The following is a 10,172-nucleotide window of genomic DNA, read 5'->3' as shown; positions in this document are numbered from 1 at the left end:
TACCACGTTCCCCATCGTCAGCTGCGTCCCCAGCGCCCACCAAAAGAACCCAAAGTAGCTCGGGTGTCTGAACGCCGCGTATATCCCGCTCGTCACCAGCACATGGCCCGCGTTCCGCTGGTGCTGAACCAAGTGGTTGAAACTAGGTCCAGCCTGGCACATGGCCACCGTGCGGACCGTCTGTCCAATCACTGTCAAGGCAAAGCCAGCCACACAAACAAGTTTCCCAATGTGAAACGGCGCCCACTGTGCGTTTGGAAAAAACACATTGGTGACGAGGCATTCGAGCGTGGCAAAGCAGTGGGCGATGGCGTAGCCGGGCCAGTTGGCCGTGAGGAGAAAGGACGAGACCTCGGCTGCTCGGGTGTTGTACGCGGCCGTGGTCCAGAATTCGAGAAAGTGAAAGGTGGAGAGGGAAGCGAGAAAAAAGGGCAGGCGCCAGAGCGGGGAGGAGGTGAAGAGGAGGATGTAGAGCGTGCTCGAGATGCCAATCGTGAGGGCTATTCCGAGGCAAAAGGAGCGGACGGCGATCCCGGCGAGGGACTTGGGCTGTCGAGGGTAGTAGAGACGGTCTGGGTTGTTGTAGGCCAGAGCGCTGTCATTTTCAGAGTCAGCTTTGGGATCCTCCTCGGTGGTCTTGGCACGTTCGACAGGATGGATCTTTCTTTGTGAGTTTGTCGAAGAGGTCGTCGAACTACGGCCTGTGGCCTTGCGCGGAGATGGCACCTGGCCGTTGAGCTCGGTCGTGTGAAGGGTTGCGCGCTTGGGTTCCCCCATGGCGTTGATGCAGAGGTCGAGGTGGGCAAAGTGGTTGAAACGGGTTGGAGAATGTCAGACAATTATAGACTTACTTGTCAGGCGCCCATGCTCGGTATGTTCTCTCCATCTGAAAGCGGTGCGGCTCGGAAGAAGGCAGCTTGGAAGCCTCGTGCAAACAAAGGCCCTTGCTGTGCGCTTTCTTCTCCTAACCCATTCCCCGGTGTGATTGCTAGTATTGTAGCGCAAGTATTGTTGAACTAGCTGTTGTTTCTCTTCGTCTTTGAGGATTTGGCTGGATCGTCGTCTGTCAAGCTTCTGAGTTTCTGAGTGTCGGATAGCGTCTCTGCCCTGTCAACTGAAGATTTGGGGCGCCGGCAGGCATGTTAGAGCGCCCCCACCATACAGGGGTGGAACCCCGTTATGACGCAATAGCTGGGATCTCTCATGCTGCATAAATCAATGGAGCTGTCTCAACTTCAACGTCCTGAGCACTGAAGCACCTATCCATTGAAACAGGCGCAAGCTTTTCTGGTCTCTCTCTCGTTGTGTTTGTCATGACCGTTGACTGGGCTTACTGTTGACTCTGTCAAACCCAGACAAAGAGTGCTGCTCAAGCCCAAGAAGCGCAAAAGCCATTGTCTCGGTGCCAGTTACAGACCGCCCTGTATTCTGAAGGACGCGACCAGCAGCACCAAGACGTTGACCCAGCCCCATACAAACGGAACCCAGGTCGACATGGTGAAGTTTCCAGCAAGATAGCCAGCACCGACCCTGCAAACATCAGCATATACACCCTGACCAGCAATAGCAGGGAAACCGACATCAGCCCAACAACACTGCCGGCTATGACAGCTTCGCACGCAGCGATAAAAGCATAGATCAGGGGCACAATCCAGAGATATTTCCAGGTAGACCTCCTCTTGCCGATCTGCATCAACACGGCTACACCCACGGCGCCCAGATGAAACAGGCCATAGAGGATGAGGGTCCAGTAGAGCGTAAACTTCCAGATGTCGTCGAGTTCGTAGAGCGCGACCTTGGAGTCCTGGGGCGGCCAGAACAGGGACGGGAACGGCGGTTGGGTATAGCCTGGAGGAGGACCATCGCGTCGGATATGGCGACTGCATGGTCAGGTTAGGATACTGGCAACGATAGACAGCATTCAGGGGGCAAACTCACGATATGCGGTCCATCGCGACCAGGCAGCGCCAAGTTCCGGCCGTGTCGTCCGTTGCAGGAATGGATATCAGTATCGCCAGTGGATCAAGCTGCAGCTGAGCCCCCGTAGTTATTAGATGGTGGTTGGTGCTGAGTTCAGCGCATCGGGGCACTAACAAGGCAGAGCTGGGCGAGCTTGGTTAATGCATAACCCGGCTATAAGCATATGCCTCGGCACCGACGACACACCCAGGCGCGGCGCACCTTTGATGCCGAGCGCGCGCGCCTGCCCCTCGACTTTTGTAGATTCACTGCCTTTTCAATATCAAACTGTAATTCTGTCGATTCGCTCATTGTTCTTCTCACTATTGGTGCTGCTTGTTCAGAGTTGGACTGTTTCCCCGTCTCTCTTATGAATTAATCCAAGTTCCGGTCGACCGCAACCCGCCATGTCTATCGACCGCCTACTGACCAAGGTCCTGGAGCTCTACCAAGACGTTCACGACGATGCGCGCACCGAGCAGATTTACGGGTCAACCACGGCGCTGTTGACCAACCTTTCGAATCCCCTGAATCTTTCGCTGCTCACCTCACAACTATTGATTGCGCCGGCAATATGGGGCCGTCCGGATGCCATGCGCACATGTTATCGGGTCATCAGCATCTTCAACTCAGCCGCCATTCACGTGCGCCGGAACGAGCTTGAGAACGCCAAACACAAGGGTCCGCGGGCGGGTGGCGGCTTGGGCAGTGACGCATGGGCAGCAGCGGTTCTGAAGGGAGCCGACGGTCAATCAAACAGATGGCAGCATCTTTTGGTGTTTGCCGGTGTGTTGATGGGGATGGAGAGCGGGAACCGGAATTCGTTAAGCGGAGGGATGCGCCGGACGGTTGAGCGTGCTGTTGTCACGGCTGCCAATCTTGCGCTGAGGAAGAATGAACCAGTCCCGCAAGCGCCTGCTGGACCTGTCACTTTGGCGCTCAACTTTACGTTTTCCTTGCTGTCGGAGTCATCACGCGCCTCGTTGAACTGCGATGCTCTGATCCCGGCTGCGACGACGGCCATGCTTGGTGCTGATGGTCTTGAGAATGGGTATTTTCTTGGCGCCGTTGATATCGATGTTCGACAAGCTGTGGAAAGGTTCACGTGGGAACCAAACTCGCCGTCATACCTCCATATCACCCAGCTGGAGAAGAAGCCATTGGTGTCTGGCCTGGGCCCCCTTTCGAGGTTGCTGGGGTACGCCATTCAGAATGCTCGGGATTCCCAAGTAATCCTCCAGCTTCAGGATGACTTGATCGCGTTTACGGGGAAGCTGTTTCAGCATTGGCAAGTAAACAACAAGCTTTCCGAGCTGGAGATCTCCGAGGAAAGCATCTACCTCACCCCGGAAACCATGTCAGGGACATGGGAGGGGCTCTGGAACTTCCTCAAGAAAGTCATGTATGCCATCGTCGCCGTCTCGCAAGCCGTCGTGGCCCGCAGTCTTCTTGACTGGCGCCTCAAGAAGCACGATGTGGCGTCAGTGGTGGCCGCCAAGACACTACACACTCTTCGAAACCTTTACTTTATCTCTTCCAGGAACGGAAGCGACTCCTTCCAGGTGTACCAGTTCACCTACCTAACCTCCCTCGACACACTCTCCCGCTTCGGGGACGCCTCAGCAGCGTTCCTGGAGGAAATCAAACCAAACACCGAAGGCACAATCCCCTTCCATCCCCTCCACCGCACACTCGACTTGTTCTACCTCAACGTAGCCGAACACCTACCACTCCACCTCCCACCAGAAGCGTGCGACAAGTTGATCATCCAGCCGGCAATCACCTACCTCACCAACGCAGCAGCGCCCCTATCACCTCGCATGATGGAGCTGTTCGAGTCAGCCCACAGCGCGGTTTTGTCGGTCTTATCATGCCCACACAACGCACCCATCACCGTCAAGATCGTCCCATTCTACGCAGAAACTTTGTTTTCCTCATTTCCCAAGCACATCTCCCCACGGCAATTCCGTCTAGCATTCAAAACAGTCATGCAGATTTTATCACCCCCCTTCCCTATTGCCGCCAGTCATCCACAGCTGGCGGAGACACTCCTTGAGATGGTCCGCTACCGAGCTAGTATTGCTGGACAGGATCCTAATGGGCAGGCACCGCTTCCGCCGCCGCCGGCTGCTGATCCCCTGGAGGCTCAGGAGCCGATGTCGGAGCAGAGTACGCTTGTTTTGACGTTGATTGATGCGTTGCCGTTTTTGCAGTTGGATATCTTTGAGGATTGGATGACGCTTGCTTCTCACGCGGTGAATGAGATTAGGGATTCTGCGTTGAGGGAGGTGGTGAAGAGGAGGTTCTGGGAGGTGTTGGTGAGTGGGGAGATGGACGTTGAGAGGGCCGCTATCGGGGTGGCGTGGTGGGGGACGAAGGGGGGACGGGAGGCGGTGTTGTTTGGAAGGGCGCCGGAGAGACAGGAGGAGATGTACATGATGAGTGGGGCGCTTTCGAGGCCGGAGAGGGGGAGTAAGTTGTGAGAGAGACGGTGTTGCGAGCCCTGTTTTGGGGAGGGGACGTAAGAGCTTACGTGGGAGGGGCGGACAAGGGCGGTTTCAAGGCTGTGGATTGTGTGTGTGTCAGGGGCATGTTACGGGTTTGTTCGGGCTCAGCTGAGGAGGACTCGCTCCCATCGCCGGCCCGTGTGGAATGATCCGGTGTTCTGGGAGACACGGCAGTACCACCTGGCCGGTCACGATCACACTTTGATCAGGCGGTCAGCTCGTTTCATACCGGAAACACTTTGTCCTCCCAACCGAGAGGGGTTGTCTGGTGTGGGAGCTGGGAGGTGGGGGGAGGTGATGCTGAATGTCACAGAGGCATACACATGTAATATAAGACCCCGCAAATAGGGGAGCGCAAAGGGACTTTTGTGTGAACGGGACACAAAGCGGGTTCTGGGATGATTAATGAAAGGGCCTTTTTTTTTGGCATCCTTGAATCGTGTGAGAAGGTGTATATATACTCCCGTACCTCCTCCTCGTCCTTTGAATCCCATCATCACCTACCTACCTATCTCATCCCATCATACACATTCAACACCGAACTACACCAGTCTGTTCTTCAGGATGTCTCAATACTTTTGCCCCAACGAGCACCCCACCGGGGTAGGTTGTTTATTTCCAATCATATTGATATATGCTAACAGAATAGCACACCTCCCTCCCTAACACCACCACCACCTCCACCACCCAACCCACCACTTCCACCACCGAACCCACCACCACAACCACATCCCCCGACCAACCCTCCACCCGCACCATCACCACCCCCTACTCCACCCTCGACCAAACCACCACCCTCCCCACAACCTCTGCTCCAGCCGAGACCTCAGCCCCAGAGACAGTTTCCGGGCTGGACCAGGCACACGTTAAGCGGCCTAAGCTCACCAGTGAGGAGGATGAGGAGGGGGCGGACTGGAGGGAGGAAAACAGAAAGATGGCAGACAGGAGGGGGGGAGATTGGGGGAAAAGATCGAGGGACGGATTCGGGGGGCGGTGGGAGGGGTGTTTGATGATTTGAAGGGGGCTGTTGGGCAGGGGGGGGAGAAGGAGGGTGAGGAGGGGAAGGAGGGGAAGAAGGGGTTGGGGTTGCTGTGGAGTTCTTAGGGTTGAGGGGGGCGTGGTAGGTTGGAGGTGGTGAGTGGTAAGTTCAGGTGAGAGATTTCCGAGGAAGGGCTCCCCGTGTGGACCTCAATGGCTTGCGATGAGGGAATTGCAAAGATGGTTGCTGGACAAGTGGAGGCAAAGCTGTCGTGGCAGCTGATTTGGGTTTGTGAGGGTGAAGATAACATTTGCTTTGCCGGTTGGAGGGCTTGGAAAAGGAGGCTTTGGCTGCTGGGTCTTGCTGGATAAGTGGAGGCGAAGCTGTCATGGGGGTTGATCTGAGTTGTGAGAGTCAAGATGACGTTTTGCTTGCTGGCCAGAGAGCTTGGAAAAGAGACTTTGGCTGCTGATTTGAGCCGCAAATGGGAGGAGATCGTGGCTTGATGGGAAGATGTGAATCAGATAGGCGTAATCTGAGTTTTGTTCAGGGTGGTTAGACTTTGGAAGATTTTCTTTATTCAAAGTATGATTTTGTGAGGTTATTTATTCATACCTATTAATACCAGCCTCACTCTTCGCCACTCTCACTCTTCGTCTCTCTCACTCTTCGTCTTTCTTACTCTTCGTCTCTCTCACTCTTCGTCTCTCTCACTCTTCACCACTCTCACTCTTCACCACTCTCGTCACATCCTCGTCGTCACCACCACTCCAGAGACTCAGCAAAAACCATCCATTGGACTCAATCATCAAAATGTCTAACCACTTGCCAACGACCTACTACCGGCCCAGGATCGCCTCTGATCCCGCCGTCGTCGAGCGCCTAGAAGCGCAGTTCCGAGAAATCAACTGGGCGGTGTACACCAGACGCATCGATTTAACCCACAATGAAGTGGGCTTGAGGATGTGGAACTGGGCCAATTGGTTCAAGCAATGTGCTGAAGCGCGCGGGGAAGCCATCAACTGGTCGCAGAACCCGGCCTCAGATGGAGGCGTCTTCGAAGACAGAGCCACTCCTGTCAGTGGACCCTTCGAAGAAAATTACGAGGCCACAGAAGCCCTCAAGGAGGACATGGGGGAATCTGGAACGGACGTGGAGAACCCCAATAAGAGCCTCGAAGGGGCCATGGGAGACTTGAATAAGACTCTGGAGAACTTGAATAAGACGATTCAAGATTTCAATAAATGGATGCAAAACTCGCTGAGGGATACGAAAAACCTCGGTAAACATGACAAGCCTCCCACCTTCAACTTTTCTTCCACCATCACAGGTGGAATTTCGGCTGTTGGTACACAGATCAACACACCGAATTTGACAGTGAAAGCTGAAAGTCCAGCTTCTGAGGCGGGTTTGTCGGTTCATGAGGCCCCCAGAACTAAAGGCTTAGCGGAGGGGAAGCCAGCCGCTTCTTGTGGGCAGCCTTGGGGTCCTTGAGGAAGGGTAGAAGGATGGAGATATTTTTGGAGAATTGGTTAGTGATGGTGAATGTGTTTTTTTCTTCTTTTCTTTTCTTTTCTTTTTTTTTTTTTTTTTTTTTGGTGTAGGAGATATTGGTTTGGTGTGGTTGTTGCCATGGATGGCAATCTCAATTCGGGTTGGGCACGTTATAGACAAAGAAATGGAGATTGCTGCCGAGAGATACACCCCTAAAGTGGAAGCTTAGATAGGTATGGTATAAATATCACCACGATTTTTACTCTAACCCTCACCCCGCTCCAGGTGAGCATAGTACGGTAAACTCAACGCCGGTTAGAAACTCGTTCAAACAACCCAACCTTGTCACCCGTTGAATCAAACGCTCTGTTATCCTGAGCACAATTTAACTCGTGCACGCCATAGACAGAAGAATAGAGACTGCGGCAAAATATCAAAGTCCTCAAAAGATAGGTATAATATAATGCCTTTATTTTGCCCACAGCGTGTCCCGTTATCAGAATAGAACACAATCACCTTCCGAGCAACCTGTCAGCCAATACTTTACTCCCTATACTCTTGTATATTATTCCCAGCACCTAGGTAGGTAGTCATACAGGAGAGACTGGACAAGACATATGATACAACCTCTTCGCAATCATGCCATCAAGCTGGAGAGCTGCTTTGAGCACCTAATCACTGGAGGCCCTAGATCTACCACCTTTTCAAAACGATACGGTCTCAGGTGTTTCACCTGCGGTGGCCTGGCCATGAATCTGATGGCGAGTTGTGATTCACCGAAAGGTTGGACCTTAAAGAAGGAGAGTATGGGATTGAGTATTTCATGTATCTATTATTTTAAAGTCGAAAATTCCAGGTTGGTATGGGAATGAATTGGAAGTTGTCTACCTACTTCGACTGTGCCGTGCTTTTGGTGCCCAAGTCTTGAGAGAAGTGCTGTAGCAACCAGGTGCTTGACAGCCTTCCCACTCTCACGTCCTAGACAAAATAGCCAGTCATGAAAATCAGTTACGTGTGATGACGGTTGACCTATACCATTCTGGTGAGGAAATAGGTTTGTTGACTATCGTTGAAGTTTTTTAGTTTTTTTTTTGGCGTGTGGACTTTATCCCGCCTGTTGACTAGGGTATCCTTTGGTGCCTACTAGCTCCCATTTAAGGCTTCTTGACCATCTTTGAATGGCTTCAGACTAAATATCAAGTGTCATTATTTTACCTATCAAAAGGGGAGTCCGCTGGATGATGTAATTCCAGCAAGTTGTCCGGTGGCCAGCTAGGAGTGGTGCAACGCCGGTTTGTCAATGACCCACCAAAACTCCTGAGAGGGTATTTATACTTCGCAACCAAAAACATTGCACTTGTTCCTCTTTCCCCTGTGCTTCATCACGATCGAACTCGCCTTTATACCTTACTACTGGAAGCTGACCACTTTCTCCATCATGCCAAACACCGCTTGTCGTGGTCATTGAAAGATGGGACAGGGGATGGGACCGGAGGCAATGAACTACCTGTCCTCCGTAGTCCTGCAAAGGTACTTCGATGCCACATAGAGTAAATTCATGACCGAGAACCGCAATCAACTCCCGCTTTGCACCCAGACCGAAAAAAGGGCTGATCTCTACCATTCCTGGGCTCACTACTGGCTTGATTTCTCTGGACATACAATCGAACTGACCAAGCACTACGAGACTGCGAAAAACACCAAGACCGAACATGAAGCCACCACCTGCGGCTTAAACGACCCCTTCTTGGTCGCCAAGCTACATCAAAAGATCAAAAGCCAAGCAGAACTCATTGAACAACTCGAAGACCTGGTCAACAAGTTTGAGCCGGCTTTCTCAGCTGTCACGACAGCAGTAGAGGATTCCACCTCGACTCTCACCCGGATTGCAAACACCACTATCTCTCCTTTCATTGGAAACCAGGCCAGCACACCGACCACGACCGCAACATCAAGTCCAATTCCCACGCCGGCCACCTCCACCGCGTCCACCCCGACACTCAGCCCGAGAACCGACACGTCAACTCCCACGCCAATGATCCCCCCCCGTTCACCCTGACCATCGACACAACCGACACCCCTAACAGCACCCCGTCTTGCCCCGAGATCACCTCGGCCACCACCCAGCTTGACCCCAAGACCACCTTGAACAACAGCCAGTCTCACCCGAAAACCACCTCAACCACCGTCCAGTCCACCCACAATTAAACCCTCACCTACCCCATCCCCAGCCGAACCAATTGTTTAAACCGAGCAGTCTGCTATTCTCTCTTGAGTTATAGTGCCATTTTTAAGTGCTCTGGGTGCTCATTGATGCTACCTACCGAGGTACAGCGGCGAGATCAACTACCGAGAGCACGGTGCAACAACACCAATAGGCTTCCGATAGCTAGAGGTGGGCGGTAAGAGGGGTTGATATGAGATGGGGGGGGGGGGGGGGGTGATGTGTTTTGTTGATCATTTTTCCAAGAGTCTGAACCGTATACTAAAAAAGCCTGTTGGCTATCTTCAATATCGGCTCAAGACCTGTTAACCCAGCCCTTGTTCCCAACCGCAGTCTCTATTTCGTTGGGTATCAAGGATAGACTTCTTACCTCTTTACTCAAGCCCATGACACCCTTAAACTCGGCAAAGTTCTCTTAATCTTGTTTTCTTTCTTCTCAACTCTTGTACTCCCCCCCCCCCCGTCTCTCTTCATAAACTACCCGCAATAGAACCAGACCGTAGTACATGGGGTTTTGATCCTCAAGTCATTTCAAGGATTTCCACGAGAAGGTTTTGAGCGGCTACAGCATTGCATTCCCGACTTCCCTCTGGAAAGGTCTGATACCGACAACAGCCCTGCGGTGGACAAAAATATCCACATTTCACGACAGCAACCACCCCCCCTCATCCCCCTGCACCTCGCCCATAGTGGGGCCGCAGGAAAGGACCAGTAACCAAGAACCCGACAACGCTGGTGGCCTGAGACGAAACTCATATCATCAAGCACAAGCACGTACACGAAATTCATGAACTTCTGGATTTGGGCCAGGATCATGATCGACCAAAACTGCTGGTCAAAGAAGTTCCAGGCTGTGGAACGTCTGGTTATCAAAGAGGAAAGAAACACATAGCTACCGTCAGGCGGGCACGCCGGTCACTCACAGGTGGGATGAACGCCCGTAAAACACCATATATTATGAAGGTAAAGAGAAGAGCAACGTATGTTTCTATTCAGAAAAGGTTTTTAG

At 52.7% G+C, this 10,172-nt stretch overlaps 5 protein-coding genes across 5 annotated transcripts, besides 1 other annotated feature; 3 read left to right on the top strand and 2 right to left on the bottom strand.

Moving 5' to 3' along the window:
- PODANS_7_9690 (uncharacterized protein) lies at nucleotides 1-777 on the bottom strand (the record flags this gene model as incomplete). Its single annotated transcript, XM_001908304.1, has 1 exon — nucleotides 1-777. A coding segment is annotated over one exon (777 nt), but the record flags the coding sequence as incomplete, so codon positions are not given.
- A 592-nt stretch (nucleotides 778-1,369) lies between these two features.
- PODANS_7_9680 (uncharacterized protein) lies at nucleotides 1,370-1,886 on the bottom strand (the record flags this gene model as incomplete). Its single annotated transcript, XM_001908303.1, has 2 exons — nucleotides 1,370-1,611; nucleotides 1,712-1,886. 2 exons carry the CDS (start codon nucleotides 1,884-1,886, stop codon nucleotides 1,370-1,372), a joined length of 417 nt encoding a protein of 138 aa, XP_001908338.1.
- A 480-nt stretch (nucleotides 1,887-2,366) lies between these two features.
- PODANS_7_9670 (uncharacterized protein) lies at nucleotides 2,367-4,442 on the top strand (the record flags this gene model as incomplete). The annotated part of the gene is made up of 1 exon (XM_001908302.1): nucleotides 2,367-4,442. One exon carries the CDS (start codon nucleotides 2,367-2,369, stop codon nucleotides 4,440-4,442), a length of 2,076 nt encoding a protein of 691 aa, XP_001908337.1.
- Nucleotides 4,443-4,871: 429 nt separating this feature from the next.
- Nucleotides 4,872-5,484, top strand: PODANS_7_9660 (uncharacterized protein; the record flags this gene model as incomplete). The annotated part of the gene is made up of 2 exons (XM_001908301.1): nucleotides 4,872-5,069; nucleotides 5,116-5,484. The coding sequence occupies 2 exons, from the start codon at nucleotides 4,872-4,874 to the stop codon at nucleotides 5,482-5,484; spliced, it is 567 nt and encodes a 188-aa protein (XP_001908336.1).
- Nucleotides 5,485-6,258: 774 nt separating this feature from the next.
- PODANS_7_9655 (uncharacterized protein) lies at nucleotides 6,259-6,939 on the top strand (the record flags this gene model as incomplete). The annotated part of the gene is made up of 1 exon (XM_001908300.1): nucleotides 6,259-6,939. The coding sequence occupies one exon, from the start codon at nucleotides 6,259-6,261 to the stop codon at nucleotides 6,937-6,939; it is 681 nt and encodes a 226-aa protein (XP_001908335.1).
- A 2,902-nt stretch (nucleotides 6,940-9,841) lies between these two features.
- Nucleotides 9,842-10,072: a repeat region (rgion duplique sur le chromosome 7).
- Nucleotides 10,073-10,172: the final 100 nt, after the last annotated feature.

This window comes from Podospora anserina, chromosome 7 (assembly GCF_000226545.1).
Source record: "Podospora anserina S mat+ genomic DNA chromosome 7, supercontig 1".
NCBI classification, from domain to species: Eukaryota; Fungi; Ascomycota; class Sordariomycetes; order Sordariales; family Podosporaceae; genus Podospora; species Podospora anserina.
The sequence above is the reverse complement of the archived record's forward strand: the minus strand, read 5'-3'. Positions and strand labels throughout refer to the sequence as shown.